Below are 19,406 nucleotides of genomic sequence, written 5' to 3' on the forward strand. Positions count from 1 at the left end.
ACAGTAAAATTTACAGACATACTGCTGCAGTGGTGTCAAATTGAAAGCTGTTGTTATGCTTGAATCCAGTCAATCTTCACTTAAAATGCCTGATTTTTGTCCAGACTGAACAGTGTGGCATTTTTCTTTAAGTGAGAACGTGAAAGAACCAATTTTTTTTTGTATTCAGTGATGATGTGGTCTCTAGATGATATGTCAGTGTATTGTTTTATTAATACTAATTGCTATGTTTGTTACCTAGACAGTTTAATTTTATGGTTGTTGTTTTCTTTAGGGAAATGGAGCATCTTGTCCAGAGTCTCTCAGCATGTTTGAGTCTCAGCTAAAGCAGCTTTCTGTACCAGTACAGTTCACACGTGATCATGCATTTGTACCCTCATTTATGGAAGACTGGATCTTCTATCAAGTACAGCCAGTACCCAACTAGCATTTCAAATTTCACATTAAGGAAAATATGCTGCACACAGCATTCACAGCCCTTGTGATCTCAAGATGACAGCAACAGTAAACTGCCAGATCATCCACAAGATGAAAGCTGTGCAGTCAAGAAATGTGTGCACACAATTAAGTCACAAGGATATTTTCTCAGTACTGCTTTAAATTTAGTAGATACAGAAATAGTGTTGTCTGCAAGTTATATGTAACTTATGTTAACATGAAATGTGACTGAAATGCAAAGTGTTAAGTCCCTTAATTTGGTGCAAATGCCATATTGTCATGGCTGTTCCTCATAAACATTTAAGACATGTGAAGTCATTATTAGGTTTTGTTATTCTAATCCATTTAGTTTTCTACTGTGCTCTTTAAGTATTATTTCTGCAAGTGACTGTGTGTAGTACATAAAATATAGCATATCTATATCTGAGTGACAATATTGTAAAAAGGATAAATCACTACTCACCGTATAGTGGAGAAGTTGAGTTAGAGTCGCAGACAGGCACAACGGAAAGACTACTAAGAAAGTTAGCTCAGTCTTTCTGTGCTTGTCTATGACTCTGCCATACGTGAGCAGTAATCTATCCTTTTCATAAATTATCATCATCCCATCTTTTGATATATGCATCTTAATATATTGCCCCACCACTGTCAGTAGTCATAAAAGATTTTTCTTCTCAGTTTTTATTTATGTATGAACTGCAGTGCTAAAATTATGTACGCTTTACAAATGAGAGGAAAAGTGGGCCTTGTGCACTTCCTTAATATTATAAACTGGGATAAAAAGTTAAGTAGCTGCCACATATATTTATCCACACTGACATTCAGCTGGTCATTTAACAAAGGTAACTCATCTAACATGACCAGAAGCCGTAAAATGTAAAAAGTGAAAAATTGGTATTTGATTGGAAGGCAAATGTTACTTCATACAAAACAGAAAACTAGCACTGTATTCATAATCAATAAGAATGCCGGTGCAGTGTTTTTGGAGTGTAGTACCATTCAACAGGTTCAGAAGCTTCTGTAGCGTGTATTTTAAAACATCCTTGTCAGAAATAGTGCAGTAGTTAAGTATTTGAAATCATCTTCATGTAAAAGTATCCCAAGTGTTACTTCTGGAATTGGTTTCACTGTTTTTTTAATGTTAATTTTGTTTTTCTTACTCTCTTAAGAAATTTACCTAGTACCTGGACCAATTTAAGTTGCAAAACATTAACTATTTAACTAGTGTGCCCACTTTCAATATATTCCGTGGACATTGATAATGTTTGTGTACATTATTTAGACTGAATTATTTTGTGGCCAGTAAGTAAATTAATTGTGATGCTGTGCAGCACAATTGGTTGCATTTAGACTGGAGAATTCTAGTCTCAAATTATGAGTCATGTCAATGTATCGTTTTTGTGTTTTAATGCAATATTGGCAGTAATAAGGAAGTAGTATTTGTTTGATTAGTGAAGTAATTTGCTCGTAAGCGCTCTGTTTCCATAAATATTTTTACATTGTATCCTACAGTCTTGTATCTATATTTTACAAGCCAATGCAGTTGTCACAAGGTAAAAACTTAATTGTGCTCATAAATTGATAACCAAGTTTTGTAGGTTTATACAGGGTGCACCAGAAACAGCTGTCTGTTTTGAAAATTCAGCAGTAATTCAGGGGAAAAAAGTGAAAATCTTTATCTTTTTAGTAAAGATAAATTATTTTTTATCAAGAATTAGTGTCTACATACTTCTTGACAATAACATTTGGTACATGTCCTTGCTGAATGACACATTCATGTAGTCTGTCTGGAAGAGAAGACACAATATATTTCTTGGAACCTCCCAAATGCATTCATGAATTTCATCTTTCAGTTCACTAATAATGCTTGGGAGTTGCTCATGAACTTCAAGATAGCCTCACAAGAAAATAATTAGATGTGATGTCAGGGGAACAAACATGCCAATTGATGTTCCCAAAGTGAGAAATAACTCTGCCTGGAATCATTTAATTCAGGATTTCCGCAGGAAGATGCGCAGAATGGACTGTTGCTTTGTCTTGCTGGAACTATAGATGGTGATACAGCATGAAAAATCTAGCACTCAGAATTTACTGTTACAGAAAGGTCCTCGTTTAAAAAAAGGGGTGGCTCTGAAGAAATACTGGCACTTTTGTGTAGCACACTCTAGCAGTTCTCATGAGGTGTGTGCAGCCCAGAACTGACTTCCATTTGTTTACATATCCAGACAAACTGGAATGAGTGTAATTTGACATCATTAATCTGTCCTCTATGCCCTCTTCAACTTTCGGAAGCTCCAAGAACGTGTTTCAAAATTGAAGTCTCATCATTGTGTCCTTGTGGTAGTGAAGATCTTTGTTGGATACAGTAAATGCTGGTATCCACCAACCCAAAAGCAATAGCTCAGCAACAATCTAACCATTCAGGACAACACAAGAAGCTGTAATGCAATGTCTTTATAAGTTCCTCTACTGCTGCAATGCGGCGCTCTACAGACTGTCACTCCATGTCAACTGACCTGAGAACAGTACCTAACAATGCATGTAGCATTACAGCATAACACAGTGAGTGTCCTGTGAATGAACATTTAAAAGCAGTCTGGTGCAGCCAGTATTTGTTGTAGCATCTAATGATACACCATCTTTTTGATCATCTGACTGTATTACTATTGCAATGAATTGTGACTTACACTCAAAAACTAATTTGTAATGACTGTGTGACACACACACACACACAGTGAGCTAAAAATTCAATGTTTGTCCCCACCTTTCATGTTCTGAAATAAAGTTCAGTAGCAGCAATTATATCTTTTACAATTCCTATAGTTACTTAAATGTATTAATCATAATACATCTACTTCATAAAGTTTAAGTAAGAGCAACCAACAAACTTGCCTTGCCAGATGGATACATACATGTTCACAAAAAACAGAATGCCTTAAATAAGTAAGAGATAGCATGTTCACATTTCACAGGACATGTAAATTAGTATGTTCTGCAGAAATGATTAGCAAGTCAGTCACCTCGGTTAGTATGTGTCCCTGTTGCCTACTAGGCACAGGGTCACTATGGAGCCTGATAACTTGTTCCATCCGTTATGGCATTGAAGCGTATAAGGCACAAATGGCTTCTTCAGGTGCAGCCACCCATACTGCATTCAGCTGTGATGGTTGGCATTGGATCACAGCAGTGCACCAGGTGTTACCATACCCCACACATTTTCAATTGGCAACAAGTATGGTGACCTGGACAGGCCAGAGCAAAAAGCTGATATTCTGTGACAACCAACAAGGCATATGTTTGTGCAGCAACAAGGTTCTGCATTGTCTTACTGAAAAATGGCATCTGGGGTGTTGGGCAGAAAGGGTATGGTTATGGATCACATGATTCATTCACGTAGATCACAGTGCCCTGGACATGCACCAACTGTGATTTGTAGTTGTAGTTAATAGCACCCCACTCCTTAAGGCCTTGTGTTGGTATTGTATGTCTTGTGCCAATGCAGTCACTGTGATACTTCCTCCCCTGTCTGCAGGGAACCAAAATGCAGTCATCAGTTTCAAACAAAACCTGGATTTGTCTGTAAACACTATCTGGTGCCATTCCTGTCCCCAGTGACGACATTCCACACAAAATTGTCATCTAGCACGTTTCTGCACATTCGTCACAGGTAGGCAGAGTAGTGGATGACTTGCAGGTAACCATGAACTGTTACCCGTGATAGTGTATGATGTGTTACTGTTGCCAGAGCTGAGGAGAATGCAGATCTATTGTGCAATGCCGTTCACATGAGATGTCGATCATCTCAATGGGTGGTTTGGGTGATGTGACCTGACCCCTCTCATCGTGTTCTACAGCCTTCTGTGAACCATTCTGCGCACACCCATTGCACAGATGAAACACTTTGTTCCACATGAGCAGCAATTTCCGTTCTGGAATTTCCATAATGGCTGCATCTCATTCGCTCATGCCAGTAATGCGCCCTCTTTCAAAGTCACTGATTTGATAGAACAGTTTGTGCATACATCTGCAAGGCATACTGCATGTCTGCTCAAGTCACAATGATCCATTACCTTTGGTTTATAGCAACAATAGCCATAGGCACCTTTTACCAATAGTTGGTGTTGCACTGCGATACCAAACCCACAGGCTGACATGGTTCAAATGCTAATAATTTCTGCAGAACATATTAATATATGTAATACGAATGTCCATCTCTAGTTGTTAAAGGTGTTATGTTTATCTCTGAACATATATTATAATGTTAACATAAGACCAGTTTAAAGGAAGCTGTCGTGCACATGGCCAATAAGTAACAAATCATATAAAAATAAGTGAAGTATTTTGTTAGTCTTAAGAGATGTTACCTTCTTAATATTTACACTTTAAAAAATTTTTACATGGCAGTAGAAAACTCAGAAAAGGGTTTTATAAAAAGTGATATTCCCTAACCAACAGTATGTTGGTCAATTCAAGCCAGGTGACATGAGAAGAAAGTAGACATTGAGGTAACTCGTCACTAGGAAGATTTGAAAGTTTTATTTCAAAACTTTTATTTGTACTAGTAATTTGGACTCTTTGAGATTAGAGAACACATTGAGATAGGGAATATCATTTCTCTCAAAGAATGTTTGACATTCTTGAAAGGATTGCTAACTCACAAAAAATATCTGTTTCATGCTGAGTAATGTGGCAACACTGTGAGGAATAGACATTCGGTGCCCCCCTCTCACGAATAACATACATGAAAGTTACAACACCATACAATATTAAGAGGTAAAAAAGATATTTATTTTGACTGAAGTATCTAGGGAAAAACTGGGGAACTATGACGGAATTTTCTACTTTCTTGATGTCAAACTGAAGTGGTTTCACTAGGTTAACAACCATACATTTAGTTTTTCTAAATTTGATAGGTTTTGTTTGTATTAAATGGAATGTAAAACAGATGACTTAAATGTGCTTCTGTATCAGATCAAAGGCAATGTATCTTGGGTCTGAATAGAGGCATCAGGTCCAGATTTTAGCTGAAGGCTTTGGAGAAGCTTTGTAAAACTATAGATTTGCATGTCGCATCAAATTGTTTCCTTCCTCATACTTTTCCCTGTCTAATTTAATGTTGATAACCAGAATGTATAAAGGAATTAGAAGAGTTGAGCAGAATGGATAGTGTCTTGAAAAGTTTGTTGAGTATGAAGAAAAATAAAATATGGTAATGGAACTGAGTCAAATTAAAAAAAGATTATGCTGGTTGAATTAGATTAGGGGAATGAAAAAACAAATAGGAGTTGACGAGTTTCATTATTTGGGCAGCAAAATAACCAATGATAATCAAAGTAGAGAGCATGTAAAATGTACACTGGCAAAAGCAAGAAAGGCATTTGGGGGACAGGAGGATGGAACAACGTATAATACAACTGATAGCATTTGTATGGGGTGTAGCCATCTACTCAAGCGAAACATGGACAATAAGCAGTTGAGATGAATTGAAGAGGATTGGTAATGGAAGGTAGTGTGTGTGTGTGTGTGTGTGTGTGTGTGTGTGTGTGTGTGTGTGTAAGGGAAAGGGATAAAAATCACATAGGGAGACCATGCTGGAATACCATAATCAGGTTCAAATGGATGCAGATTGCAATAGGTGTGAAGAGGCTTGCCCAGGATAGTCTAGTGTGTAGAGATCATCAAACTAGTTTTCAGATTGAAGGGCACAATGAACAGTATATTTAATGTTTGTGGGTGGGAGAGGGGGGCGCATATGTACAGACGCATAAGTTCCCCAAGTGTGTCCAACAGACCAAATTGGGGCTGTTCAGTCATCCTGATTTAAAATGTTTATGGTTTCCACAAATAATGCATATAAATTTTTGGGTGGTTCCAGTGAAAAGGCCAAAACTGATTTCGTTCCATGTTCTTGTACAGTTTGAACTTATGCTCAATCTCTAATGGCCTAGTTTTGATGAGACTCTGGACTTGAATCTACCTCCCTCCCTTCACATACATCAAACGTGTTAGTCTCACTGTGAGGACAGTTGCTGTTGAAAAAGCACAGGGTTCATTTCACATGAATCCAGATTATGAGATGTAACTCACTAAATTGTGATGGGTGGGATAAAACGGACACTATGGGTTGTTTGATATCCAAACTGACTCGTCAGTTGATTATATCAGATAATGGAAACTCCAGGATGGAAAATCAACAATTTTAGGGAAAAAATAGACTGCCACATGCCGTACAAAGACACTGAGTTGCAAACAGGCACAATAAGAAAACCTGTTACATTTAGCTCTCAGGCAAATCCTTTTTTCAGAAAAGAAAACACACACAAATGTACACAACAGCCATCTCAGAAAGCTCAGACCAGAATGAACTGCCATGTTGAATGGAAGCAGAAATCTGAAGTGGGAAAGGGGGAGGGATAGAAGGGTGTGGGTGAGGAGAGTGTGTGCAGGGACTGATACAGGCATCAGTTGGAAGACTGTGTGGAGGGGAAAGGGGGGTTGGTGTGCTAGCAGGGGGTAGCACACAATGGGGGTGCGGGGCCGTGAATAGGGAGGAGGTAATATAGCCGAAACTGTTGGGTGTGGGGACAATAGATTGAGGAAGAGAGTGTTTCGGGAGTGGAGAATTTGTTTTAAGGATAACTCCCTTCTGGACAGTTCAGAAAAGCTGGTGGTGGAGGGAAGGATCCAGATGGTCAGGGTGGTGAAGCAGCCATTGGAATTGAGCATTTTATGTTCAGCTCCATCTTGTGTCACAAGATGATCTACCATGCTCTTGGCCACAATTTGGCAGCGGTAGTTCATCCCAGTGGACAGCTGGTTGGTAGTCATACCGACATAAAAAGCTGTGCAATGATTGCAGCAGAGCTGGTATCCAACATAGCCACTTTCACAGGTGGCCCACTCTCTGATGGCATAGGATAAGAATGTGACAACTGAAATAGGAAGTGCTTGGGGGGGGGGGGGGTGAATTGAGCAAGGGTCTGGGATTGGGAGTGGCATAGGGATGAACTAGGATGATGTGGAGGTTGGGTGGGCAATGAAACACCACTTTAGAATGGATGGGAAGGATCTTTGGTAATATGTCCATTTCAGGGCATGATGATAGGTGATCAAAGACCTGATGAAGGATGTAGTTCAGTTATTCCAATCCAGGATTGTACTGGGTGATGAAGGGGGCACTCTTATGTAGCTGGTTCTTGGGGTGCTGTAGGGGAATTGGGGGGATGTGAGGAAATGGCACAGGAGACATGTTTGTGGACTAGGCCTGTCTGTGAAGGCCTTCAGGATACTGGGCGAAGGAGTTCCCCAGGTGGCAAGGCTGTATGGGAGGGATTTTTCAATGTGGAAGGGATGGCAGCTGTCAAAATGCAAGTAGTGTTGGTGGTTGGTGGGTTTAATGCAGACAGAGGTGTGGATGGAGACATCAGAGAGGAGGTGGTCACTGCCCAAGAAGATATCAAGCTGGGTTGAGGATGACTAGGTGAAGAGGATGGGAGAAAGGTGTTGAGGTTGTCAAAGAATTTGGTAAGGTGTCTTGGCCCTGAATCCGTTATCAGGAAGATGTTATCAGTGAACTTGAAATGGACCAGAGGTGTGGGATTTTGGGTGGTTAAGGTTTCCTCTAGATGACCTATAAACAAGTTGGTATAGTAGGGTGCCCATGGCTGCACCACAGATTTGGTTGTATATCTTCCCTTCAAAGGAGAAGTAATTCTTTTTTTATGACAAAATTAGTACGGTGCATGAGGAGCAATATAGTGGTTTTGGAGTATGAAGCACATTGGGAAAGACAGTATTCAACAGTGGCAAGACCTCGGGCATTAGGGATGTTAGTGTATTGGAAAGTGGAATCGACAGCAACAAGTAGAGATCCAGGATGTAAAGGTGTGAGGATAGTGGAGGGTTGGTGAAGGAAGTAGTTGGTATCTTTTACGTGTGAGGCAAGATTCTGGGTAATTGGTTGGAGGTGTTGGTCAGTGTGGGCTGAAATTCTTTCAGTGGCAGCATAATAACCCATAACAGGGTGTCTGAGATTGTTGGATATGTGGATTCTGGGAAGCATGTAGAAGGCAGGCGTGTGGGTGCCATGGGGGAAAAGTTCTAGGCGGGCCTAATGCTTTAATAAAGATTGCACTGCACTGTAGCAGTATCTTGCAGAGGGAGGTGGTTCTGGGATGTAGTGATGTGATAACTGACTGTTTTTAACAATCTCCCCCCCCCCACTCGAATGACACTAGTCTCAGCGGCAATGTCAGCTATATAAATGTTTACACTCACTCACAGAGTTTGAGTTTATTTCATTTAGTGTGAGACAACTGACTGAAACAAGTCCCCGTCGGTTTTGGTGGTTATATGAAGGTTTCACTCACTCACAGTGTTTGAGTGATTTTATTTACATACTTTTTCAGCCTTTTTGTTATCATGAAACATGACAAGGGTTGATAACTTTTTTAGAAACAAAGAAGTACCTCATTTCAAGGAGATATGAACAAAACGTGTATTTCTTAAAAAAAGTCCATTCAAAATGTATGTATTTACTTACTGAAATACGAAGTTTCGCACTTGTGGCATTAAATGTCAATTTTTGGTTGGTTTTAAAAGTTTAATATCTGGTGCTGCATTGTGAAATTGTGTGTATGTATAGGAACAACCACTTTTTAGTACCTTTTATTAGGTCGTTTTCTTGTGTTTTTTTCGGCACAAATTTTGCAGTTGATTTTAAACTATTTTCCTGATTAGCTAGACACTTTCAACTACCTCAGAACTGGATGAGACTGCAATATTAGCTTGCTTTCAAGTCTGGTGTGTGACAGAGTAGGTACTGGTGTACCACTGCTGCTTCGCTGTTTCCTTGTCCCAGTCACGAATGTTCTGCACTTAAGGGGCTCTGGAACGCCCTACACTTGCAATGTTAAAATAACGCTTATAAATTACATCTTTCCTCACAAAGTATTTGAGGTAGGAAGTTTAACTTTTTACAGATTATTTATTGGAATATGGGCTACAACTTAACACAGGGATTTTACAAAATTTTAGTTCAGTTATTAAAGATGATTTTTTTCAATTGTAATGAAAATTAACATTTTTTGCAATTTTTTTATTTATATATTCAAAAATATACAGTTTTTTGGAAAAAGGCTGTGTTAAATTATGCAGAAGGTACTGTGTAACATTTACTGAAAGTTTGAAACAAATATGTTTGGAAGATCCTTAGAAAACATGTAATTAGTATGAGAAAATAAAAGTTTTGGGAATCGAGCGACAAAGATTGGATTAACTTTTTAGTGCATTCCAGGTCCATAGGATGGATTATCTTCATCCTCTGCAAACTACTCCTCCTGTTTACTCTTGCTTGTATTTCTAGACTCTTTACAGCCCTGTCTGCAGCCCAAAGGCGTTCCTTGTCTAAAGCAAGCATCGCTCGTACCATGTTAGAACCTATCTTCATTCCCATATTTCTAAATACCTTGCACCTTACAATGTTGCCATCATTGAAAGTCGCAACAGCATCATACACACCAAAGTGAAGTGTTTCTATTCCAACAAATACAGTCTTGGGGATTCTCAACCATATAACACTATTTACACTTTCACTGGGGTTTTGAGTTTTTCCGCGAATACACTTTTTCAACAGTTCAGGTGCTGCTAAGTCTCTCAAAATAGGTTTATCACCTCAATTATTGCATGAGGCAGACTATGCTTATGAGTGTACACTTCACCAGTTAGCAATCCTTTGTTATATTTACACCAACTGTCTTCTTCTTTGGGACACAAGCTATGTTGGGGATTTTCATCGGTTGAAGAAGTATGAAAAAAAAAAAGCCCAAACAGCCTTCTTCATTTCGTCGACACTTTGTGTATTTTGCCTAATAGCCATTATTATACTTCAACAAAACAGAGACTCAAGAAACAGAATTAATTACGAATATTTTCGAGATAACGACAGAGTAAGTCAACATGAAACAATCGACAATCACACCAGCGATATATATTGAACCATCACAGGTTAGCCACAACACATACTTTATCTCACGTCACTAAAATGTACCTGATGAACACGGACGTTAATAATAACACCATTTGACAGCAGTTTAACAGCACCACAGTGGGTCACGCCCATGTAGAACACATTTCGAAATAGTTGTAGTCTTCGGAATTGAATAAATTATATATCTATTAAAAGGTAATAGTCTGCAGATTCAGAAAACGCAAAAAAGTAAAAATTGAACTTTTCATGATTTTGAGCCTTTCCGGAGCTCCTTAAAAACTGTTACTGCTAAGCTTCCCTGTCAGCTCAATTCTATCTAGTTTTTACATTGGTTAATTTCTCGTGAGATATGCCTATGAGGGAGCAATATATTGGTTGACTCATTTGAAGAGAGACTGAAATACACCTGAAGTTTTCCTCATGTCCTGCTGTAATCTCATCAAAATGTTTGAAATCAACCGAAAAATTTAGCACACACACACGACTAAAAAGCAAAAAATAAATATTTAAATAGAAAAGCTTTTTAATATAACTTGGTTTTAAAACAGACTAAATATTAATAATCTCTCCTAGCCCTTCCATATTCCTAACGTCATACAGACAGTCTTGAAAATATGTGCTTGTGAATTTTTATAGCAATGACACAACCCACAAAACAGAAAACATGGGCCGTACATATGTAGCTGGTGACTTAGTTTTCTGCACAAAATGCACTACCATTTGCGGAAACTGCAGCACCAAGAAGAAAATGAATGAATCCAATTAATTTAATACCACATGTTAGGTACATGACAAGTAACAAAAGATTACCTTTTCAAATTGGTACACGTCCTTTGAGCCCTACTATTCACTATGCCGTGTGGGCACCATGTGCTGCAATTAGAGCTGCTACACACCATGGCATTAAATCACTAAGGTTCTGAATACGTTCCTGAGGAATTTCCCTCCATGCAGTTTGTATCAGAGTCCACAAATCTGAGACACCAGTTACTGGTGGTCCATGACGCACCAGTTGCCGACCAACCATATCCCAGACATGTTCGATGGGCGACATTTCTGGCAAATGTGCAGGCCAGGGAAGCAAAGGTTCCCATCGCTCTTCGAAGAAGGCCTCTACATTTCTTGCAATATGTGGCCAGGGATTCTCCTATTGAAATGTGGCCTGTGGAGATTCCTGAAGCAGGAGGAGTACCTCAGGCTCCACAACCTCCATTAGGTATCGGTTGTTGAAAGCAATGGTGCTCCAACCCATCGCACCTGGTGTTTGACCGCTATGCCACTCCACAATGCAACCCTCTAGATTGCGCTCACCACAGTACTGCTGGACACTTACGCGACCATCACTGTAGGACATGTTGAAGTGGGACTCATCCGAAAAGATTACAAGTTGCCACTCAGCACCCCAGTGATGGTGTTCACGTGCCCATTGCAGTTGGTGGAGCTTGTGGTTTCTGGACAATGGAAGCCGGCGTAATGGCATGCTTGCAACCAGTCCAACCTGCAGCAGACAGCAGCGACAAACTGTCGATGCAGACAAGTTCACACCTGTTGCAGTACTCCAGTGACAAGCCAACACTGTAGATGATGCTGCACAGTCCACAGTGGCCATGCAGATGAGATGACAGTCATCCCTTGCTGTGGTCATGTTCCATGGTCCAGTTCCTGCTTGTCACTGCGTACGACCTTCCTCTATCCACTGCTTCCACACAGGCATTATTGTCATAGTATCATGTCCTGTGTGAGTCGAAATGTCACGGTATGACAACCCTGTTTCCCAGAGACCGATCACTTTGCCCTGTTCGAACTAGCTCACATGCGGATATGGCTGCCTTTGATGTCGACGAGGCATACTGACACTCACTGTACTCGGAATGAGATTTTCACTCTGCAGCGGAGTGAGCGCTGATGTGAAACTTCCTGGCAGATTAAAACTGTGTGCCGGACCGAGACTCGAACTCGGGGCCTTTGCCTTAACATCACCCAGGCTGTGGCTAAGCCATGTCTCCGCAATATCCTTTCTTTCAGGAGTGCTAGTTCTGCAAGGTTCGCAGAGAGCTTCTGTAAAGTTTGGAAGGTAGGAGACGAGGTACTGGCAGAAGTAAAGCTGTGAGGACGGGGCGTGAGTTGTGCTTGGGTAGCTCAGTTGGTAGAGCACTTGCCCGCGAAAGGCAAAGGCCCCGAGTTCGAGTCTCGATCCGGCACACAGTTTTAATCTGCCAGGAAGTTTCACTCATTGTATTGTTTCCACTTTGTGTGACCGCTCTGCACTGACTACACTAGGTGCAACACTGACCCTGTCGGACTGACACGAGAGGGCTCTGCTCAGCCTGTGAGTACCCCATCTTGCTGCAAAACGTATCACGTATTTCTTGCACTCCTGTCGCCACTTCCACAATGTGTGGCACTATTTGGGTAATTCCTTCTCGGTGTTGCACTTTTCACAAATGGCAGTGTATTTACCTTCCACACAAATAAATGGCTGAATTTTCAAATGATTTGTCATTTGTGGACATCACACATTCCTATGAAGCAGAATGCAAACTATTGTTAAAACGAGGCAAGGTTCCTTTCCTCTTCGTATATCCCTAAGGGAACCACTACACTCAACTTTGCACCCCAAACTAGGGCTGCAGTAAGTCCAGGTTTCCCCGGATTGGTCCTAGTTTTAATAGTGTACAGAGGCATGCTGGAGGGATACAACTGTCTAGGGTAAACCTGGACCTGCCTTCGTGCCTTTGGAAATTCGATTGATCGGAAATAGATTGTAATAAATATCAGGATCTAACTATAAATAGGTTCCTCATTTTAGTCTATTAAAAATGCATGAGTAAGCACGCTTAGCTGCTCTCTTTCACACATACAGCATGTTCCAAGATTGCCTCTACTACTTTGATTAGGTATGTCTTAGAAATGGGAATAGATAGAAAGGTGTACTTTGTGGCACAATGACGACGCACACCTTCCCCCCCCCCCCCTTCTTTTTCCATGTTGGTTATTGACTGACCACCCTCCAGCAGTTGGCATAGTGTGCGAAATGGTTTGTACAGACCAGATCTGACACCCAAGTCCGGCAGAACTGCATTATATTTTTTTCTTCGGGCGGGACTTGCACGAACTGTGTACTTGCATCAGAGCAGCAATAGCACGCTTTAATGAGGACATCCTAAGCCGGACATGGGACTCGAATATCACTTAGATAACATGTGTGCTACAAACGACACACATTTAAGGTGATCACCCGTCCTCTCGTCACCTCTTTTCTCGTGACAGACATGATTTTTGTAGCTCTGTCGCAATTTATTTCAAAAGTAATTCAGAACACCTATTTGTCCTGGACTTAACAATTACGAAATTATTTATCCTGAACTGTATATTCATTTCACCTGTATCAGTATACTGTCACTGAAAGGGTAATTTCCCAAATGAGTAATGTGTGGAGCAGTGACAAAACAGTTTGTTTTGGAAACTACAAAAGCAGTGTTAGTGACTAGAGTGAATTATTACAAAACTTGAGTAGGATGTTTTCATAAGGCTGTTGAATATATATTGAAGAAAATTTACAGTACTGATAAATACTGTATGCTTGCTCGCACTCCATATTAGAAGGTACTAATAAAATGTAAATTAATGTACTTTTTGTAGCAAATTATAGTGATAATTTGCATGTATTATGTGAAATTCAGACAGTTTAGTAATCTCAAAATTTTTTAATGTGTTCAAAATTTGGCTGTAGAAAATTGATCACCTTAACACGCTGAACTGTGTGATGCAGCTACTAGAACCTTAGGTATACATTAACATCGTGCCGCAAACCGCACTTTCTGCCTATTCTCATTTCTGAAATATATGTGATCAAAGTTGTAAAGACAATTTTGAAACACCCTATATTTTGCATCCTCCTTTAGAGACAATGAGAAGCCGCCGACAGTTGGCGATCACATATACCACAATGCCGTTCCGCCCGCCAGACAACTGCATGTAACTACACTGTACATACATACATGTTCCATACATCATGAATACGACATTTCGTAATGATTTGGAACGTGTAATTTAACATAAGTTTTCTTTACACAAAATAATTAATTTTTTTTTTATATTTACTACATATATTAAAATTCATCTATGGAGTAGGAGGAGATGTCATTCGGAAATTCTTTAAATTTGCTTTTAAATGCTGGTTGGCTATCTGTCAGATTTTAATGCTATTTGGCAAATGACCAAAGATTTTTGGGGCAGCATAATTCACCCCTTCCTGTTACAAAGTGAGATTTGATCCAGAATAGTGAAGATCATCCTTTCTTCTAGTGTTGTAGCTATGCACTTCACTGTTATTTTTTAATTGGGATGGGTTATTAATAATAAATTACATAAGGGAATACATGTATTGCGAAGGTACTTTGAATATCACAAGTTCCTTAAATAGATGTCTGCAAGGTGAACTTGGGTGGTCTCCAGCTATTATTCTGATTACACGCTTTTGTGCAATGATTACTTCCTCTCTTAAATATGAATTGCCCCTAAATATGATGACATATGAAAGCAGAGAATTATAGTAGGCTAATTTATTGATCTGTTTATCACCAAAATTTGCAATAACCCTAATAGTATAAATAGCTGAACCTAACTGTTTCAGCAGATCATTAATGTATTTCTTCCAATCCGGTTTCTCATCAGTGCACACATATCTAGACGTTTTGAATATTCTGCCCTAGCAACAGACTTCTGTTCATAGTCTATATTTATCAATGGTGTTATGCCATTTACTACAGAATTGTATAAACGGTGTTTTCTCAAAATTTAAGGAGTTCATTTGCAGAGAACCACGTAACAATTTTCTGAAAGACATTATTTACAGTTTCCTCTGCTGATTCTTGTTTTTTTTTTTGTGTGATTACTATACTTTTATCATCAGCAAAAAGAACTAGCTTTGCATCTTCATGAATATAGTGCCAAGTCATTAATATGTATTAAGAACAATAAGGGACCCAAGACTGAGCCCTGTGGGGACACAATTCTTGGCACCTCCACAGTTAGAGGACTCTGCTGTTTTTTTGCAGACTATCTGTAATGTTAATTTCAATCTTCTTCCAGTTAAATATGAATTAAACCATCTGTGCACTGTACCACTTATACCACAATAGTTAAACTTATCTAGATGAATTTCATGATTCACACAGTCAAAGCCTTTAAGAGATCACAAAATACTTCAATGTGTGATGTTCGGTTATTCAATACATTTAATTTTTGATCAGAGACAGGATATATAGCATTTTCTGTTGAAAAGCCTTTCTGAAAACCAAACTGACATTTTGTTAGTACTTTGTTTTTACAAATATGTGATGTTAGTAGTAGTAATATAATAATAATGTTTATTTGCCCATGTTAACTTTACAGTCTTGCACATCGTCATTTTTTGTACAGTTATATCAATATCATGTCATTCCAAGAATGAATATATACATCAAGTAGCACATTGTATATCATTCCATGCAATAATGTTATAAACACATTAGCAAATTATATATCACTCCATACATATAATGATTATATACATCAATTAGCCAATTATAACAATACCACCACTAAGATACTGCAGTATGTAAAAGAATAAACTAACAGTATTGCAGCTCAGAATTCTTTTAATGAGTATAAACATCTTTCTATTAACAAATTTTTCAACTTGCCATTGAAAAGATTGCCTTGGAGTTGCTTTATATTTTTTGGCAACTTATTATAGAATTGTCTCCCAGTTACATATGGACTGTCATTTGTAGCTTTCTTGTTAGTCCGTATCCTATGATAGTCACTCTTGGCTCGAGTACAGTAATTATGGGTGGCACTGTTCTTTACACTATTTTCCTCGCTCTCTTTTACAAACATTATGGTCTTAAATACATACAGTGAGTACATAGTCATAATTTATAATTTTTGAAATAGTCCCTACAAAAGAGATTGGCCAGTAGTTATTTATGTCTGTGATAGCCCCCTTTTTATACACTGGTTGTATCTCAGTGATTTTTAAAAGCTCTGGAGAGTTCCCCTGGCCAATTGAACTGTTAATTAGATGTGTTATTGGTTTTATTAACCCATTTTTGCATTCTTTAAGTAGTGTGGACGATATGTCATCCCAGCCACTAGATGATTTTACTTTGAGTTTTGAGATTATATTCATGACCTCAAACTCTGTTACACTCCTTAGGAAAAATGAATTACTCATTTTAACTGTGTTAATTTTCAGGGCTGATTCATATTTTTCTTCTCTGCATGCTTTACTAAAATGTTTAGTGAAGGCCTCACATACAGACTTTGGTTCATTCAACAGTATTCCATTTTCTTCTAATGCAATGTTTCTGCAGCCTGGTTTTTCTCTATGTTCACATTCTATCTTTACAATATGCCAGGCTGTTTTGCTAGTGTTACTAGTTTTTCTTATCTGTTCAGCATAATGAAGTGCTTTTAGTCTCTTCAGGGATTCCCTGTATGTCTTTCTGGTGCTTTTTTACTTTGTTAGGAAGTACTGCAATTTTGTTTCTCGGAACAGCACATAAAGGTCCTTCATATTTTCCTTTAGTTTATGTATTTCTGGAGGAATTTTATGTTTATTTGTGGGATCTGATTTCTTTAGTTCTTTTTTTACTATTGGACATGCCTGATTAAAGCTATGGTTAAATATTTCATATAAAAGGCCCCACTTTTCATTAATACCTTGTGATCTATATACCTTATCAGCAAGCTCCTTCTTAAGTAAGTTATAATTAATCTTCCTTTTATAAGTGTGTTGGTCACTATGCAGAACTATTTTGTGGTCTGTATTAATTTCTATGGATAGAGCTGTATGGTCTGAGAGATATGTTCCCTATCTAGATTTGAAAGAACATGATCAATACAAGATTGAGAGTTAGGTGTTATTCTGGTTGATTCATCATTTATTTTGTTATAGTTATAGCAATGCAATAAGTCAGAATATCTAAGATAATTTACACTACCAGTATAGTTTAAAGAGTCTATGTTTACATCTCCTGTTATTATTACCTTTTTTTGTTTGTTGATAGTTTATTCAGAAGTTGTTCTAGCTGGCAAAAGAACTCTTCTACATCACTATTTGGTTATCTATACAGGCCTACAATTATTAGGCTGTTTTTGCCTACCTTCATTTTTACAGCTGCTACTTCAAAGGCCAGATTGCAAGATTGTCAACCCAGTCAATTTTTTCACAATGTATGTAATTTCTAACAAAAAATGCCAACACCTCCACCCTTGTGTATCTTTCTGTAGTACGCACTCACATTTTGTAACTGTTTAACTTAAAACTACGAGCCTCTTCAGACTTGCATCAAAGTTCATTCACAATATATATGTGTGGTTTACATTCCCTAGAATTTCATCAATTTGCTCTATTTTGTTAGTAATGTACTGAACATTCTGAAACATTATTTTACATTTTTCGTCTTTCTTGATGCAGTCAGTAAAGATTTCGCCTTCGTGTGTGTGTGCACTGAAGGCCGATTTACACTAAAAAAGGTACGTCAGTTTCACTCGAAAGCAAACTATTTTTATATATGCGGCTACTGAGTTCGATCTTTTCAGTGATCAATATGCTTACTTTTTCGCAAAGAAAATGCTTACCCTCATAGTTCAGATGCAGTCCATGTTTAGTAGCATGTCCTTACCTAGTGCGCTCATGTCTAGAATTAAACATTTTTCGTAACTTGAACACAATAATTTAATCCTGGAATTTGTTTTTCTAATCTCTTTGTTTACACAAGAGTTGTACATTAAGTCGTGTCGGTGCGGGATGGTAGCAACAATAGTTTTTTTTATTTGTTTCATTCCAGAAATTTAGACAAATCTCCAATACACGAATTGGCTTCATTACAAGCCAAATCATTTGAACCTGCAATAAAGGCAACGAAGTCATTGTCATGCCAGGCAACGAAGTCATTGTCATGCGACATTTTGCCGTCTAAGGATGTGTTTATTACAATGTTATTTGTTTTCGCACCTGGCTTCACCACACTACTTACTTGGATATTTTGATTAACACTTTGTAGAATCTCAGCCTGCTTTCTTCCATGACTGTCAGCAAGCAAGCAAGCAGACGTTGCACTTCGTGGCGGAATTCAGAGTGGGGTTGCCGCTACCTTCACGTTGTTTATTAAGTTTGTTAACAGACTTTTTTTCCATCTGATTCTACCCTTTCGCTGCTTTCACTATTTTTGAAGCATATGTCACTACTTTTAGTCACTGGCACAGTCGTTTTCCGTTGCATTCGTCTTTCGCCCACTGGTTTGTTTTCTTGGTCACACACCCTTTACGTAGTTTGTCATCCTTATTGCAGTCATCACTACTAGTCGACAGAACACTATACCTGTTATCTGTAATTATAATTTCATTTGCTGCATTTGATGCCTGTCTATCGCTTCCTTTCCACTTCTCATCACTCACCAGGTTCCCGTTTTGTGGCTTAATTGTTTTATCATCTAGAATATGGCTCAACTTCTTCAGCTCACAGTTTTCATTAGTTATACTCACGTCTTAGAAGATCTACAATTTTTTGTAAACTTGAAATGCGTTATTTTAGTTTTTCGATTTCACTTTTACAGTTTTCACAGGATTCCTTTTTTACGACAGAACAGTAACTTTTATTCACTCGTTCACTATGCATCACTACACACAGTCTTGAATACATTACTTTTTCAAGGATTTTGGATAAAGCTGTCAGAAGTGAGATGGGGCGGTAGTTGTTAGCATCAGACCTACCCCCGTTTCTATGCAATGGTTTAATAGTAGCATATTTCAGTCTATCTGGAAAAATACCATTTCAGTGAGCTACTACGTATGTGGCTGAGACTCCTACTTATTTGTTCGGAACAAGCTTTTAGTACTCCGTTGGAAATGCCATCAATTCTACGCAAGCTTTTACTTTAGAGTGAATTTATTATTTTTTCTAATTTCAGTAGGAGAGGTGGGTTCAATT

The 19,406-nt window shown here is 38.5% G+C and overlaps 1 protein-coding gene across 2 annotated transcripts in view; it reads left to right on the top strand.

Annotated features, from left to right (window-relative positions):
* LOC126100215 (spermine synthase-like) overlaps nucleotides 1-3,240 on the top strand; it is a 52,147-nt gene extending 48,907 nt beyond the window's left edge. For both annotated transcript variants that reach the window (XM_049910778.1, XM_049910777.1), the window contains exon 8: nucleotides 275-3,240. In XM_049910778.1, coding sequence (XP_049766735.1) covers nucleotides 275-427 — 153 coding nt within the window. In that variant the 3' untranslated portion in view covers nucleotides 428-3,240. The remainder of the gene's footprint in view (nucleotides 1-274) is intronic.
* The last annotated feature ends 16,166 nt before the right edge of the window (nucleotides 3,241-19,406 follow it).

The sequence above is a fragment of the Schistocerca cancellata genome, chromosome 9 (genome assembly GCF_023864275.1).
Source record: "Schistocerca cancellata isolate TAMUIC-IGC-003103 chromosome 9, iqSchCanc2.1, whole genome shotgun sequence".
Lineage (NCBI taxonomy): Eukaryota > Metazoa > Arthropoda > Insecta > Orthoptera > Acrididae > Schistocerca > Schistocerca cancellata.